At 43.3% G+C, this 17,843-nt stretch overlaps 1 protein-coding gene across 1 annotated transcript; it reads right to left on the bottom strand.

Annotated features, from left to right (window-relative positions):
• Positions 1 to 8,019: 8,019 nt before the first annotated feature.
• Positions 8,020 to 17,843, bottom strand: LOC112313607 (zinc finger protein 256). Its single transcript, XM_045203418.2, has 3 exons — positions 16,550 to 17,843; positions 16,310 to 16,436; positions 8,020 to 11,890 (listed from the first exon to the last, which is right to left on the bottom strand). The coding sequence occupies exons 1-3, from the start codon at positions 16,577 to 16,579 to the stop codon at positions 9,495 to 9,497; spliced, it is 2,553 nt and encodes an 850-aa protein (XP_045059353.2). The 5' UTR covers positions 16,580 to 17,843; the 3' UTR covers positions 8,020 to 9,494.

Here is a 17,843-nt window from a genome sequence, read left to right as displayed (position 1 = left end):
GTAGATCCTTGCTTTTCATTATTTTAAATACTTTTTGCCAGCCCTGTCTGGTGTGGCTCACTGGATTGAGCATCGGCCTGCGAACCAACGGCCGCTGGTTCGATTCCCAGTCAGGGCACATGCCTGGGTTGTGGGCCAGGTCCCCAGTAGTGGGCACATGAGAGGCACATTGATGTTTCCCTCCCTCTCTTTCTCCCTCCCTTCCCCACTCTAAAAACAAATAAATAAAATCTTTTAAAAAATACTTTGTACCAGTCCCTTCTATTCTACAAAGTTTCTTTTGAGAAATCAGGGGACAGTCTTATGGGAACTCCCCTGTAGGTAACTAACTGCATTTCTCTTGGTGCTTTTAATAGTCTCTTTTTATCTTTAATCTTTGGCAATTTAATTATGATGTGTCTCGGTGTGGTCGTCTTCTGTCCATCTTGTTTAGGACTCTGCGCTTCCTAGACTTCTATGTCTATTTCCTTCACCAAATTAGGGAAGTTTTGTTTTATTAGTTTTTTCAAATAACTTCCAATTTCTTGTCTTTCTCATGTCCTTCCGGCACCCCTATGATGTGAATGTTGGTATGCTTGAAGATGCCCCAGAGGCTCCTGACACTATGCTCATTTTTTTGGATTCTTTTTCTTCTTGCTGTTTTCCTTGGGAGTCTTTGGCTTTCTTATGATCCGAATCACTGATTTGATTCTCAGCTTCATCCACTCCACTCTTGATTCCCGGTAAATTGTTCTTTATTTCAATTAGTGTATCTTTCATTTTTGATTGGATCATTTTAAGCTGTTGAAGTGTCCACTGTATTTCTTGAGATCCTTACAACCAGTGTTCTCAACTCTGCATCTGATAGCTGGCTTATCTCCATTTTGTTTAGTTCTTTTTTTAAAGTTTTGTTCTGTTCTTTCATTTGGGCCATATTTCTCTGCTTCCTCATTTTGGCAGCCTCTCTGTGTTAGTTTCTATGTATTAAGTTGTGGGGCGGCTCTGCCCACAGAGCTCCCCCCAGCTGCCGTGGATGAGAATAAATCTACCAAGAAATGATCTGCTTGGAGAGGAAAGGCTAACCAGTCTCTCAGAGGAGAAAGGTGTTTCGCCTCTCCCAATGGGCTTTTATTGAGTTTAGCTTGCATAGGGATGCATATCAAAGAAAGGAGGTATGGTTTACAGATAATATTTCTGGGGTCCCAGGGGTCCTTTTGAATCAGGGTCTGGTAGACAGGGTGACACTGATTGGCTGTAAAACCTTGGGAAACAAACTTATTTTGTGCTCAGACCCTTAATATTTAAATTGAGGACATTCTTAGCAAAGCAGTTTTCACAGGACTTTATGAATTCTTTCTTAGGCCTGATCGCCCCCTGCTGGGATCTGCCAGTTCCAGCACAAGGCTGCATCCCCCTTTGGCATTGTTTCAGGACTGAATCAGGATGGGGAAGGAAGGCAGCCAAGAGATTAGGAGACTTTTTACAGGTAGAACGAGGACTCAGGCTATGATAAAGACGAGGGGAGAGGATTTTTTGTCCCGTCTCCACAATCTCCTAAGTCCTTCTCTGATGCCCCCTTTGTGACTGTGCCTGTCTTATGTTGTTCCTTTCTTGAGGAATCTTATCCATCATTGACTATCCAGCCATCATCCAGGGGCCAAGCAGAAGTAAAGGAGGCAGAGGCTATGCCCCTGCCAGGAGAATCAGTTTTGTCTCCTAAGTGGCTTATGGTCCCAAGTTCCCCTAGCTGTGGGGCTTTTTTGCCTGTTGGTGGGGTTACAGCTTCTGAAACCAGGCAGGATGTTTCCCAACATTAAGTAGAGCTGCTTTGACTCCCTGTCTTGGTAGCATGGCCTAATGTAGTAGGTGTCCTGTAGGGTCCACTGGCTCAGCCTCCACCTTTACCCAAGCCGAGTACTCAAGGTGTACCCTCCATGTGGGTTGAACACTCCCTCCTCTTGTAGTTGAGTCTTGATTGCTGTTGACAGGATAATGGGAGGGATTTACCCATGCCAGTAAGCTGGTAGGACTGGCTGTGACCACTGGCTACCAACCACTTCCCTCTGTGGCTTGTGGAGGTGGTTGGATGGTGGTCCTCCATCATGGTCTGTAACTCTCTGTTGGGTGTACAAGCTCTGGGTTTTCCCGGGTGGTTCAGGCCAAGGTTAGCCACCACCTGTGTTTGTCTGGTGCCACTTGGTGTAAGCAATAAAGCAGTCTGCAGATGGCTGTTGCTAGTGCCAAGCCCAGAGCCACATAGCAAGAGGTACAGGGTGGGGGGTTTGTTGGGATCAGCTGTTGCTTGTTTAAGTGGATTTAGGAAAGTCTGAAACCTGCACTCAGCTAAGCCATTCTTATGGAAAAGCCACTTTTAACATCTTGAGTTGGCCCATAAGTTGGATCAGTTGGAGCCTTAAGTAATCGCCAGGGTAGGGCAAACTGTGTGAACCAGATTGATGGAGTCTCAGATGTGGTGTCACTGCACTTAATCTCTGTGTGGGTTAGGGCTCAAAAAAGGAAACAATGGCCGCTGCCTACAGTTCTGTCCAGGAGGAAGCTGTCCCCCAGCTCTCACCCTGATGCCAGACATTTCAGTTCCTTTCTGTATGTCACTAGTGCCCTTGAGGGTGCTGGCCCAGTGCTGGAGTCCAGAGGAAGTGAGTTTGAGAAAGTCTGTGTGTGGTGCAAGGCCCTTTAAGAGCAGAGGCCTACAAATACCTCAGTTTCTCTGTCAACCCAACCCCCACTGATTTTTACAGACAGAAGTTATGGGACTTATGTTCTTGGCACTGGAACCCTGGGCTGGTTGGTCTGGTAAGGGGATGGGTGGTCTGATGTGGGGCACCCCTCACTCCCTAGATGTCCCTTCCAACTTTTATCCATCACATGTGGGTGTGGGACCAGCTTGTTCTACCGCTCTGCCCCTCCTACCCATCTGGATGAATGTGGTTTCTTTAATTCCTTAGTTGTCCAACTCCACACACCTTGATTTTCTGATGGTTCTGAGTGACAGTTGTTCTGTAGTTTAGTTGTAATTTTGCTGCGGTTGTGCATGGAGATAAGCCATGTTTACCTATGTCTCCATCTTGACCGAAAGTCTCCATACAACATATTATAAACAGAAAACCACAGATCCTCCCTGGCTGGCTTACTCAATTGGTTAGACCATCACATCAAAATTGCATTTTCAAATCCCAGTCAGGGCAAATACAAGAATCAACCAAAGAATGCATAAATAAGTGCAACACCATATTGATGTTTCTCTTTCTCTGTAAAATCAGTAAATAATAATAAAAAGAAAACCACAAGCAAAAATGGCATCACTCATCCTGCAAGCCCATGATACTAAACCTAGTTCAATACCTGATATAATTGCAGTTTCAACCTCTCTCAGGAACATAAACTTTTTTTTTACTTTATCTTTTTACCCCCCAAGAAACATAATCTTTGTGTGCGTGTGTGTGAACATTAATACCTTTCTGTAGTTTGTTCACTCCATAACACTTTTTCCAGAAATAATCTCCCATCCCCATGGAACCACAGTCACTGCATTCACAGGAGGAATGTTCACTATTTCCCAGTGAAGACATTACATGATTGAATCCAAAACCCTTATCTCAAGTTCAGATGCTTACTTTCCAAACCTTTATGGCTGCAAAAATTTCAACAGCTTGGCAGCCAATATAAATTTGCTACATAACCATATTCCCAGATACATGTCACATTCTTTAAAAATGTGGAACATATGAAAGAGCCAGATGGAATATGCTGTGAGGAACTGAAAGGCATGGTGACACCTCATCTACTTCCTTTATTGCTGCATAATATCTCTCTCCTCCATGTGTTTTCTGCACCTGGCTGCAATGCTCTTGCTCTGATCACTGAGTGAATACACTGGATCTCCTGATGTTCACTCTAAAAACTTTGTATTCCATGAAATGAAAAGGATGAAGGTAATGTGCTTTATTTATTTTTTAATCATTTATTTATTTTTAGAGAGAGGGAAAGGGAAGGAGAAAGAGAAGGAGAAAAATATCAATGTGTGGTTGCCTCTCACGTGCTCCCTACTGGGGACCTGGCCTGCAACCCAGGTAAGTGCCCTGACTGGGAATCGAACCAGCAGCCCTTTCATTCGCAGCCCATGCTCAATCCACTGAGCTACACCAGTCAGGGTTGTTTCATTTATTTTTGAGTGAACCTTAGTGTCTTTAGAACAATTGCTGAATATGCATATTTGCCATTTTTGAAGTGGAAGTTACAAATGGAGCGTATTTTACTAACATGTCTTTGATGAAGGTGGTTGTTAAAACTTCCTTATGGATTTAGTCAACCAAGACACTCTTAAAATACATGCCAATAGGACTTCCGTCCAAGATGGAGGCATAGGTAGACATGCTTTGCCTCCTCACACAACCATAAGAAGGATAACAACCAATCTAAAAACAAAAAACAACCAGAACTGCCAGAAAACCGAAGTGCATGGAAGTCCAACAACAAAGGACTTAAAGATGAAACATTCATCCAAATGAACAGGAGGGCAGGGACAGACAGCCATGCCAGAGAGGATGGACCTTGGTATGGTGAGGTGGCAGAGGCAGTGACAGTGGAGGCCTGTGGATAGGGCAGTCCCACATTCACATGCGGCAGATAAAAACTGGGAGGGACAACCGGGGAGTGAGTGATCCCAGCCTCAGGCCAGACTGCAGCCCAGGGTTCAAGCACTGGGAAACAAAAGTCTCATAACCTCTGGGTGTAAAAACCAGTGGCTGTTGGGGCAGTGGAAGAAACTACTGGTCACTTAGGAGAGTCCACTTAAAGTGCCCACAGGGTCCTAGAATGTACACAAACCCACCCACTTGGGAAATCAGCACCAGGGCAGCAGCTAGAAGAGCACCAGTTGCTTACAGGAAGTAGGGGAAGTGACTGGAAATGGGGCAAGAGCCGAGCAAGTGGCATCGTTACCTCTCTGACCCCTCCCCACATACAGCACCACAAAGTGGCAAAGTGGGTTGCCTTACTCCGGAAAAAACCTAAGGCTCTGCCCCTTACAACATAACCGGTGTGCTAACATGGGGAATCAAAGCAGCTCTACCTAATACACAGAAACACAGGGAGGCTACCAAATTGAGGAGAAAAAGAAATATGGCCCAAATGAAAGAACAGATCAAAACTCCAGAAAAAGAACTAAGCAATACGAAGATAGCTAACCTATCAGTTGCAGAGTTCAAACACAGGTGATAAGGATGCTCAGAGAACTGATTGAGTACAGTCACAAAATAAAGGAACAAGTGAAGGGTATACAAAGTGAACTAAAGAAAAATATACAGGGAACCAAGAGTGAAGGGAAGAAAACCGGGATTCAAATCAATGATTTGGAACAAAAGGAAGAAATAAACATTCAGGTGGAATAGAATGAAGAAACAAGAATTCAAAACAATTGGAGAGGCTTAGGAACCTCTGGGACAACTTTAAACATACCAACATCCAAATCATAGGGGTGCCAAAAGGAGAAGAGGAAGAGCAAGAAATTAAAAACTTATTTGAAAAAATAATGAAAGAAAACTCCCCCAATTTGGTGAAGGAAATAGGCATACAAGTCCAGGAAGCTCAGAGAATCCCAACCAAGTTGGACACAAAGAAGGTCATATCAAGACTTATCATGATTAAATTGCCAAAGGTAAAGATAAGGAGGCCCTGTCTGGTGTGCCTCAGTGGATTACGCACCAGCCTGCAAACTGACAGGTCACTGGTGTCACTGGTTCAATTCCCGGTGAGGGCACTTGCCTGGGTTGAGGGTCAGGTCCCTGGTTGGGGGCCTGCAAAAGGGAACCAATCAATGTATCTCTCACACACTGATGTATCACTCTCTCTTTCTTTCTCCCTCCCTTCCCCTCTCTCTAAAATAAATAAATAAAACCTTTTATTTATTTATTTATTTTTAAAAATCTTGTATTTATTTATTTTTAAAAAGAGGGGAAGGGAGGGAGAAAGAGAGGGAGAGAAAACATCAGTGTGTGGTTACCTCTTGCACATCCCCTACTGGGGACCTGGCCCACAACGCAGGCATGTGCTCTGACTGGGAATCGAACTGGTGACCCTTTTGGTCACAGGCCCATGCTCAATCCACTGAGTAACACCAGCCAGGGCTAAATTAAATCTTTTAAAAATTAAAATTAAAATTAAAAATTAAATCCAAACTAGTAGGGGGGACCCAAAAAAGCTGAAATTATCTTCTGGATGGTGGGACCCTTGTAGTACAGGCTTCTCCCACTAGGTGCCTGTTCTAGGAGCCCCTCTGTATCAGTGTATCAGCCGGCGTTGTTGTGAGTGGCTGCATTGGGCTTCAGTGAGTTATTTTTTAAAGATTTCAATGCATTTGCCCATTTCATGATGGGTGGGTTTATGCAGGCACTTAGCCACACCACACTGAGTATTCAGCAGTATTTGACTAAAAGCAGCGTGACCCCCATGCCCCACCCTCCCTATTCACCTGATCTCACCCTAGTGACTTCTTTTGTTTCCCCAGATGAAACAAGTCCTCAAAGGGAAACATTCTGCTGATGTGGACAGGTGAAACAAAAACTGGCAGAAGCACTAAAAGTCACCAAAATCGCTGAGTTCAAAACCTGTTTTGATCAGTGGGAAAATCGTCTCGATAGGTGTATTGCATCAAATGGAGAGCACTTTGAATGTGACTAAAATTTAAACATGTAAGAATACACAATTTTTAATAAATACATTCTGGGAGGTTTTATTGGATATCACCCCCCTCCTTGTATATATTGCCTGCAAGAAACTTACTTCAGCTTTAAAAACAGAAATAGGTTCAAAACATAGAAATCAAAAAGAGTGATTCATGCAAGTAAAAGCCAAAAGAGTACCTTACACTTACAAGTAGCTATACTTATACTAGACAAAATAGACTAACTAAAAACCTAGCACAAAAGACAAAGAAAATAATTACATAAAGATAAACAAATCGCCCAGGTTGACGTGGCTCAGTGGGTTGGGCATCACCCTGCAAAGCAGAAGGTCGCTGGTCGGATTCCTGCTCAGGGCATATCCCTGGGTTTTAGGCCAGTTCCTTGGGTGGGGGCATATGAGAGGCAACTGATCAATGTTTCTCTCACACATCCATGTTTCTCTTCCTCTCTTCCTCCCTTCCTTCCCCTCTTCTAAAAATAAATAAATTCTGTTTTTAAAAAGGGTAGATAAATTGATTCAGGCCCTGGCCATGTGGCACAGTTGCTTAGAATATACTCTGATACAGCAGGTTGCGGATTCAATCCTTGGTCAGGGCATATACAAGAATCAATCAATAAATGAATAGGGGGAACAACAGATCGATGTTACTGTCTCTAAAATCAATAATAAAAGAAGAAATTGATGCATCAAGAGGATGTAACAATTAAAATGTAATGCACCAAACATAGACGCCACTAATTTTATTTAGTAAATATTAAAAGACTGGGCTATAGAAAAGACAGCCCTAGCCTGATGGCTCAGTTTATGGGAGCATCCTCTGGTACAAAAGGTTGCAGGTTCAATTCCCAGTCTAGGCACATATCCAGGATGTGGGTTTGATCCCCAGTTGGGACACTAATGGGATGTAAACAATTGATGTTTATCTCTCACTCCCTCCCTTCCTCTCTCTCTAGGGTTAGTGAATATTTTCTTTGGTGAGGATTGGAAAAAAAAAAAGGGCAGCTAAAGAGCTCTGACTGGTGTTGCTCAGATAGTTGAGCATGGTCCTGCAAAGCTAAAAGTCCCGGGTTAAATCCACAGTCAGGACACGTGCATGGGTAGAGGGTTCAGTCCCCACTTGGGTGCATACAAGATGCAAGCATATTTCTCTCCCTCTCCATCTCCCTCCCTTTCTCTCTCTCTAAAATAATTAAATAAATAAGTAAAACATTTTTCAAGAAGAAAGCCAATGGAACAATAATAATAGCACAGTTCTATACTCATCTTCCAAGTGTGGACAGATCATACAGACAGAAAATCAGTAAAAAGATATTTGACTTCAACAACAGGTTTTTTTATTTGAACAACATTTTATACCAAAATGAACTAATAAATATATATGGGTCATTTTGTCAAACTATCACAGAATATACATCCTCAAGTGGACAGAGACCATCCTCTAGGAGAGATCCTAGGTTTCGTTAAAACACTTATAAATTTAATAAGACTGAAATTAAATCAAGAATTTTATCTAAATACAAGGGTTTGAAACTAGAAGCTAATAATAGGATCAAAGCAAGAAAGTTCACAAGTATGTGGACATTAAACCATATATTTCTGAACAACCTGTGGATTAATGAAATATTCAAAATTAAAAAATAAGGAAAAGAGTCCTGACTGGTGTGGCTCTGTGGGTTGAGCATCACCCTGCAAACTAAAGGTAACAGGTTCAATTCCCAATCAAGACACATGCCTGGGATGCAGGCCAGGTCCAGGGTTTGGGGCGTGCAAGAGGCAAGCAATCAATGTTTATCTTACACTGAAGTTTCTCTCCCTCTCTTTCTCCCTCCCCTCCTCAAGCTCTAAAAATAAATAAAATATTAAAAAAAAACACATGTGCCTGGCGTGCCTCAGTGGATTGAGTGCCGACCTGTGAACCAAAGGGTCGCTGGTTCGATTCCCAATTGGGGCACATGCCTGGGTTGCGGGCCAGGTCCTCAGTAGCGGGTGCATGAGAAGCAACCACACATTGATGTTTCTCTTCCTCTCTTTTTATTACCCTCCCCCTCTGTCTAAAAACAAATAAATCAAATCTTTCTAAAAATATTAACATTTTTAATATTGAAAACAATCTACTAAGCAAAGATGTCACTTGTGTATTCAAGAATGAGTAAAATTCCAATATATTTCTTCATTGTACTACTGGTAAGGAAAGGAAAATGACAGTTCATAAAAGAGAAAAGTATGAGCAGACATATTACCACATGCACAGAGAGCTAATAAATACAAGAAACTACTCGTCAACATGCTCCCACCTGTGGACAACTGGACATACGAGAACGAATTCAGAGGGACGGCTCCTCGTGGTTTCTTCCAGTGTCACCGCACTGAACAACGGAAGTGCGTATTCCCTCGCGCATGTGAGTTCTTTCTCCAGTGTAAATGCTGTGCTGGATGATGAGGTAAACTCGAAGGATTTCTCATATTCCATGCACTTACTTATAAGGACTTTCTCCTGACTGAACTCCATGGTGGTGAAGAGACTGTCAAGAGCCAGCAAAAGATTTTTCATCTTTGCTACCTCAAGCCTCATCCTGTGCGAACTCTCAGACAATAACAAACACCAGAGATACAGTTAAAACACTCCCTACAATTCCCACACCCAAAAAACAATTTTCAAATATGAAATCTAAGGTAGTAAGAATATGAGATTTGTGGCTAAAGGATTTCCTACATTTTTGCACTCACATGCCCTAAACCATTGTGAACTGACCAGTGAACTGGGAACTATCCTTAAAGGATTTTGACCATTTGTTGCAATCATAAGGCCTTTATCTTGTGTGAACTCTCTGGTGTACAAGAAGGTGATTTCTCTGGATAAAAGACTTCCCACACTCACTGCACACATAAGGCCTTTCACCTGTGTGAGTTCTTTGATGTCGAATGAGTGCTGAGCTCCTGGGAAAAGATTTCCCACATTCCTTACACTCATAAGGACTTAATCCCGTGTGAACACTCTGATGATAACGGAGGCCAGAGCCCGAGGAAAAAGATTTCCCACATTCAGTACATTGATAAGGCTTTTCTCCAGTGTGAACTCTCCAGTGTGCAATGAGGTTAGAATTTGATGTAAAGGACTTCCCACACTTAGTACACTCATAAGGCCTTTTGCTTGTATGATTTCTCTGGTGATCACGGAGGGCGTAACGAGAGGTAAAAGACTTTCCACATTCACGGCACTCATGAGGCCCTTCTCCACTGTGGACTTCCTGATGGTAACGGAGTTTCCTCTTAGTGGTGAAAGATGCCCCACACACACTACATTCGTAGGGCTTTTCTCCTGTGTGAGCTCTCTCATGATTTCTGAGGCTAAAACCAGATACAAAAGATTTCCCACACTCATTACACTGATAAGGCCTTTCTCCTGTGTGAACTCTCTGGTGTGTAAGAAGGTGATGCCTTCGGGAAAAGGATTTCCCACAGTCACTGCACTCATAAGGTCTTTCTCCTGTGTGTACTCTCTGATGGGCCCTAAGGTGGGAATCACATGCAAAAGACTTTTCACATTCACTGCACTGATAAGGCCTTTCTCCAGTGTGAACCCTCTGGTGTAGAAGAAGGTGATGTCTTTGAATAAAGGATTTTCCACATTCAGTACACTGATAAGGCCTTTCTCCAGTGTGAACTCTCTTATGATAATGAAAGACTGAGCTAGTGGTAAAACATTTCCCACATTCACTACACTGGTAAGGTTTTTCTCCTGTGTGAACTCTCTGGTGTAGAAGAAGTTGATGTCTTTGAAGAAAGGATTTTCCACATTCACTGCACTGATAAGGTCTTTCTCCAGTGTGAACTCTCTTATGAAAATGAAAGACAGAACTAGTAGTAAAACATTTCCCACATTCATTACACTGATAAGGCCTTTCAGCTGTGTGAGTTCTTTGATGTCGAATGAGTCCTGAGCTCCTGGGAAAAGATTTCCCACATTCCCTACACTCATAAGGACTTAACCCAGTGTGAACAGTCTGATGATAATGAAGGCCAGAGACATATGAAAAAGATTTTCCACATTCAGTACATCGGTAAGGTTTTTCTCCAGTGTGAACTCTCCAGTGTGCAGTGAGGTTAAACTTTGTTGTAAAGGACTTGCCACATTCCGTACATTCATTAGGTCTTTTATCTGTATGATTTCTCTGATGATCACAGACTGCATGGTGAGAGGTAAAAGACTTCCCACAGTCACTACACTGATAAGGCCTTTCTCCAGTGTGAACTCTCATATGGAAAATGAGCCAAAATTTTCGTCTAAAGGATTTCCCACATTGTCTGCACTCATAACGCCGTTCTCCCTTATGACATGTCCTTTGTGGAATAAGGATGGATCTACGGGTGAACGACTGCGCACACTCGTGGCACAAGTCACATTTTCTTCCGATATAACTCCTCCAGGGATAAAGGACAAATTTTTTGTTAAAGGACTTCCCACATTTGCTGCTTGTGTAATCCTTTGCCCCACAGTGAATTCTCTGATGCTGATCAAGGGTTGAGTTTTCCCTAAAAGACTTGTCACGTTCACCATATACAAAACGTTTTTCACCAGCGTGAACTCTCGGGTGAACGACTAATGAAGATCGATACTTGAACGCTTTTCCACATTCACCACATAGAAAACACTGTCTTCCAGTGCGAACATCCTGTCTTGGATCGTGTGAATTTTTGTGGCTGAAGGCTTTTCTACATTCTCCCAGGGTGGAACCAGTTTTTCTCTTTTGTACCGTTGCCCCACTCTGGGTGATTGTGTTGGGCTCCTCTCTGACCTGAGTGTTCTGCTGCTGTAGATGTTCTGAAGTGGACAGGAAGTCCTTCCCAACTTTGTCACAGGTAAAGGGCTTCTCTGAAACATGGAATTCATAGCTCTTCACAAATAAGGTCCTGTCCACACTGCTTCTCAAGGGTTTCTCTGCCAGGTGCTGCTCCTGGTGTGTTTGGAGGTTTCCACTACAATTAAATTGTTTCATACACACCCCACACCTAAACACTTTTTGGCTGTGTGGTGTTCCTTGGTGCTCAGCCAAGTGGAATATGTCTCTCAAGACTGGACCACAAGTCTGACAGAAGTGGGTCTTCAGGGAAGAGAGAGCTGCCCTGGAGGTGCTGGCCTGTGACACTCCCACAGAAACACTTTGTTTAAAAGGGGCTTCTTTGTCCTTCAGTCCACAGCAACCACCTGAATGCAAATAAATGCTGGTGAAGCACATGTTGACTAGAGGAATGCAATGTCATCACAAATGTGTTTGTTACATCTAGGAATGAGTCTTTGGGACAGTTTTCAATGAGGGGAGTCAAAATCCAGTTGGGGCAGTAGCTCCTGAGCATTACTACACCTCTAAGACAAAAAAATGGTGAAGTTCTCATGTTGGAAAAGACCCAATAATAAGGTATAACATAAGGAAAATAAGCATGTTCTAAAACTTATTTTTCTCCCTCCCAAAAGCCACCAGACGTGACCTCTGAAAATGGTTTGCTATTCACTTGACCCAGAACCCCCCACAAAATCATACAAATCAAGAGATTCAAATCTTTGTGTTTACTCTAAGAACACCCACGCAGCAGCCCAGGTCATCGAGGTTATGTGTATATGAAAAGCCACCAAGTACCTGAAGGATGTCGTTTTGCAAACACAATGTGTGCCCTTCCACTGTTACAATAGTGCCATTGGTAGGTGTGCCCGGGCCAGACAGTAGGGCTGGACACAGAGTCCAGTGGCCCAAAAAGAGTACTGATTTTTTGCTGCACGTGCTTAAAATACAGAGTAATGCTGAACTTAAAGGTTTAGATGTAGATTATCCGGTCAGTGATTTGTGCACATCCAGGTGAACAAAGCTCGCAAGAGGCAGAGTTGAAGCTACAGAGCCCGTGGGTGGATCAGCACACACATGAGCGCTCCCTGCCACATGGAGATGATTCCTACCGAAAAACAGCAGACTGTTCCTAAACCAAAAGAGGAAGTTGCACAGAACAAAAAGATATTCCAGAAGAAACTGAAGAAAAAAAAGCGTATGGCCAAGGAGTAAATGCAGCATAAAATATATACTAGTAAAGGGTTTTAAAAAGCCCTCTGCCAATATTTTTGTAAAAACATTACTGCTGGTGACATGAGGCTGTATAAAAACACATGTCGAAACCCAGGAAAACCGAACTGCAGCAGAGTAGCTGCCATTCAAGGCTAATGCACAGATGCATGCTAACCTCATGGTGTACTGAACTGATGTCACAGAGCAGTGGGGGGAGAGATGAGAAAAATGTGTGAGATATGAAGTCCAGAGAGGTGGAGATTCTCTATGGATTACAATCAGAGTGAACATGACAGAGTAATAGAATGGACTAGTCAGCAAGGTGGCAATGGCACACACACACACACACACAACACTGGTTACATGGAAAATGTTCCTGGTATGATCAGAACACAGTCCTGGTTCACACCATACACAGCTTCAACATGAATAAATAGCTGAGCGTTAACCTTGCTGCCTCGGCATTGAGATTCTCTACTTTATTTGCCATGCTTGACCTCAGCTCACAGAGCCGCTTGGCGGTAACATGCTGGTTCCTCCCCAGAGCCCAAACTGCCACACCTTGGCAGTCCAATGACATTGCAACCGACCCAATGGGGAGACCTTTCTACACCGAGAAAAAAGCGGTTAAAGACAGGAGCGGTGACTGATCTGTCAAATGAAAGACAGCAATAAAAGGCTGTAAGCAACACGAAGAATCATGGAACCATGGTATCACCAAAACAGCACAGTAAGTTTCCACCAAGTGAAGCCAACAAAGCTCTGGATAAAGAAATCAAAATACCTGTTTTACAGAAGCTCACCAAGGTCCAAGAGACCACAGAGAGACAACTCAGGAAAATCAAGAAAACAGTGCATGAACACATCAAGTTCAGAGACAAAAAAAAACATTTTTAAAGGAGCTCGAAAAAAACCTCAGGACCCCAAAATACAAAGAATGGAATGAAAAACACAATAGAGAACGTCAATGGCAAGTTACTGAAGCAGGAGAACAATCTCTGATGTGACCCATCATCAGGTCACTGCAAATCATCCAGTCAAGGGGGAAAAAGCCTGGAAACAGACTACATAGTTTATGGATGTCATCAAGGGAAATAATATTGGCAGTGTGGGAGGTCTAGAAGGAGAAGTGAGGGAGAAAGGGTCAGGAAGCTTGCTTATTTATTTATTTATTTACAAATATTTTATATGTTTATTTTTAGAGAGAGGGGAAGGGAAGGGAAGGAGAAAGAGAGGGAGAGGAACATCATGTGTGGTTGCCTCTTGCATGCCCCATACTGGGGACCTGGCCTGTAACCCAAGCATGTGCCCTGACAGGGAATTGAACCCACAACCCTTTGGATCGCAGTCCGGCACTCAGTCCACTGAGCCACACCAGCCACGAGGAAGCTTATTGAAAGAAATAATGGCTGAGCGCTGACCAGTATGTCTCAGTTGGTTGGGTGTCATAAAAGAAAAGTTCACTGGTTTGATTCCACATGAAGGCACACGCCCAGGGTGCTGGTTCTGTTCTTTGCCAGGGCATTGTAGAGATACAGCAAATGGATGTTTCTCTCTCACACTGATGTTTCTCTCCCTCTCTTCTTCTCTGTCTTCCTGGAAGAAGAAGGAGAAGGAGGAGAAAGGAAGAAGAGGAAGAATAATAATGAAGAAGAAGGAGGAGGGGAAGGAGGGGAAAGGGGTAGAGGAGGTGGAGAAAGAAGAAGGAAGAACAAGAAGAAGAACAAAAAGAAGAAGAAAGAAGGAAGAAGGAAGAACAAGAAGAAAAAGAAATAATAATGGCTGAACACTTCCCAAATCAGGAGAAAGATGCTGACATCCAGGTACATGATGCTCACAGGTCCATGTACACATTCAAAACAAAGAGATCTTTGCTGAGACACTTCATAATGAACCTTTCAAAATCAAACACAAAGAGAATTTTGAGCCCTGGCTGGTGTGGCTCAGTGGATTGAGTGCCGGCCTGCAAACCAAAGGGTCACTGGTTAGATTCCCAGTCTAGGGCACATGCCCAGCTTGCCAGCCAGGTCCTCAGTAAGGGTGCACAAGAGGCCACCACACATTGATGTTTCTTTCCCTCTCTCCCTCCCTTCCCCTCTCTCTAAAAAATAGATAAATAAAATGTTTTAAAAAAGAATTTTGATGGCAGAAAAAGAAAAGAAAGTCATTAAATACAAGGAAACCACAATTAGTTATCAGTCAGTTTGTCAGCAGAAACTGAGCACACCAGGAGAGAATGGGAAATGAAATCAATAACTGAAGAGAAAAAATGCCAACTAAGAATGCTTTTCCTGGCAAAGCTGTCCCTCAGAAAGGTAGGAGAATAAAGACTTCTCTAGATTAAAAACAGCCGAAAAAGTACTACACCGCTTGGCCTGCCTTACCAGAAATACTAGCAAGAGTTCTTCACGATGAATTTGACAGTGTCCTGGTCAAAGATTATTTTGGGTATGACACCAAAAGTAACAGAGGAAAAAAAATCTAAAATAACCAAGAGGAACTACATCGAACTAAAATGTTTCTTTATACACACACACACACACACACCCTTTGAATATTATTTAGCCTTAATAAAGAAGGAAATCCTCCCAAAATTAAAAAATAAATAAATAGAATGAATATAATAGAGTAAGAAAAATATTTTTTTGAAAAGGAAATCCTGCATATGTGACAACTGGAATGAACCCGGGTGCCGTTACGCTGAGTGAAATGAGCCGGTCAAAAAAGGACAAATGCTGTATGATACCACTCAGATGTGAAGTGTAAAATAAAAGAAGTCGAACTCACAGAAACAGTGAATGACAGGGCCAGGGAGAGGGGAAAATGGGTAGTTATTGGTCAAAAGATACAAAACTACATTTATAAGATGAATAAGTTCTGAGGATCTAATGTAAAACCTCAGAATTTATTAACTGTAATGTGACTTCAGTTAATAATACTGTGTTTTACACCTAAAAGTTACTAGGAAAGTATAGCTTAAGCACTATTACCAACAAAAAAAAGTTGTATCGGGTGACCAAAGTGTTCATTAACTTGATTTCACAATTAATTCACCATATTTACATATATCAAATCATCACATTTTACACTTCAAATACACCATTTTACATATCAGCAACGCTGGAACAAAACCAAAAAGAGATCTACAGGAAATTCTGAAAATGTGCAAAAGCATCTTGGAAAGATGTCCATGGTCCAGGTAAAAGGTGAATATGACAATGCCTGAGACTCGTGGCACAGGGAGGCCCTGGGAAATGTCAGCTAAAGGAAGGGATCAAAACAAGTACCAGGGATCCGGCCACAGTGAGCCGACTAGGGAGGGGCAAGCGCAGTGGAATGCATCAGGCTCACTGCCATCCGTCCCTAGGAGAAGAGGTCAGTCCAGCAGGTACTGGGGCTGCAGCCCAGAGAAGAGGGCAGTGCAGCCACCCAGCCCTAGAAACACAGCGGGCTGCAGAGGGAAGCAGGGCCTGTGGTCCACATGTGAGAAGGACAGAGCACCCTCTGGGGAGAGGAGGGTGAGGCAGAAAGGAGCCTAGTCCACGTCAGAGGTGTGACTGTGAGAGTCCTACCCAGGGAGGATGTAAGAGCAAAGTTCTCCAGCATCACATCAAGGTACAGGCATCTCTGAGCCTCGTCAAGCAGCCTCCATTCCTCCCAGGAGAAGTGCACGGCAACATCGTCGAAGGTCACACTGGCCTGTCAAGATGGGGACAGAAGAAACCGGGGCTGCAGGGCTCCATGGGGTGGGGTAAGGGGTAAGGGATAAGGGATTGGGGGTAGGAGGGAGGGCCCAGGGGACACGCACTCACCTCAGCCAGGCCCCTCAGCGTGGAGGCCATCGGACTCTGTGGGCAGGGGAGGCGGGAGCAGCAGGGAAGAGCCTGGCACTTGGGTGTGTTTTGTTCCAGGCGCGGGTCACCTTAAGGGGTGCGGCGTCGCGGAGCCTCGCAGCCACGTGTGAGAGACCGCAACTGCTTTGCGCCTCCTATCTTCTGTCGAATGTCTCTGCTGAACCCCGTGAGGTTAAAACAAACAACAACAAAAAACCCACACACAAAAAAACGCCGCTAGGACACCAGAAGTCCCTCCTAAATGCTAAAAGTCACGAAAATGTTTCCTATTCTTTTATTGGCTTAACTCAGCTCCATGTCTTCTGGGTAATGTAGTTCGCGGGGATCTAGAGGCCTCAAGGAAGACGTTTTTCATCCTGACCCACTAAAATGTTTGCTTTGCCAAGAATCACGCAAAAGTAAGTATTCTTACCTCCAGGAGAGGGGCTTTGCTCATTGTTTACTGCAGCTAAAGACATAATTTTTGAGATGCTTTCAAATCTACTGATCTAAATGGCCGTATCCTTCTATGGAGACATTCACACACGAAAGTGCAGTCATAGCTGGACACGTTGTTATTGCTCTCAAAATGCACGTAGTGTGAGGTGAATACTTGTCTTTTGTTGTATTATGATTGGTCGAGAAAGTAGAAATGACTCCATCCAGAGCCATGGTTATGAAGGAAGAAGGTGGATATTCTGAATCAGGTGAACAAGCAGCAGTATGTGCGGGGTGGGGATAAGAGGCGTTCTATGGAAAGTAATCGCCCAGGGTGTCCCGATCATAAATTCCTAACTGAGCATGGCTTGGTGGATAGTCACGGCTCCAGCCTAAAACTTTAGTGAAAGATTTTAGGGCAGTCTTGTCTATTGTTCTTGTTCATCGTGGTTAACACAGCTTTGAGATAGCAAAAGTAGTAACTGTGGAAGGAATCATAAACCCTAATGAGAGCTCACAGTTCTGTTAACTATCCTGCCATCCAATCCCCACTTTGCTGTCCTCAAACTCACGTGATTGTCCTTACGTTCCCTCCTAAATTTCAACAGCATGATAGAAGCTGCACAATGATTATTCTACAAGTAGTTGAGATCTTGCTACCAGGCATGGCATATTATTGGCTGAAATAAACTTTAAAAATTTTTTTAGTTTTATTCAGTTACAATTGTCTGCATTTTCTCCCCATCCCTCCACCCCATCAAATAAACTTTTATAAAAATTTTCGCCATGGCTGGTGTGGCTCAGTTGGTTGAAGTATCTTCTGGTAGACAAAAAG

Source organism: Desmodus rotundus, chromosome 12 (genome assembly GCF_022682495.2).
Source record: "Desmodus rotundus isolate HL8 chromosome 12, HLdesRot8A.1, whole genome shotgun sequence".
Lineage (NCBI taxonomy): Eukaryota > Metazoa > Chordata > Mammalia > Chiroptera > Phyllostomidae > Desmodus > Desmodus rotundus.
The sequence above is the reverse complement of the archived record's forward strand: the minus strand, read 5'-3'. Positions and strand labels throughout refer to the sequence as shown.

Coding starts and splice junctions, on each gene's coding strand:
- LOC112313607 (XM_045203418.2), bottom strand. CDS start 16,579: ATGGCCTCCACGCTGAGGGGCCTGGCTGAG. Junction 16,437..16,549: donor CGCTGAGGGGCCTGGCTGAG/GTGAGTGCGTGT, acceptor CCATCTTGACAG/GCCAGTGTGACCTTCGACGA. Junction 11,891..16,309: donor TGCTCTTACATCCTCCCTGG/GTAGGACTCTCA, acceptor ATTTGCATTCAG/GTGGTTGCTGTGGACTGAAG.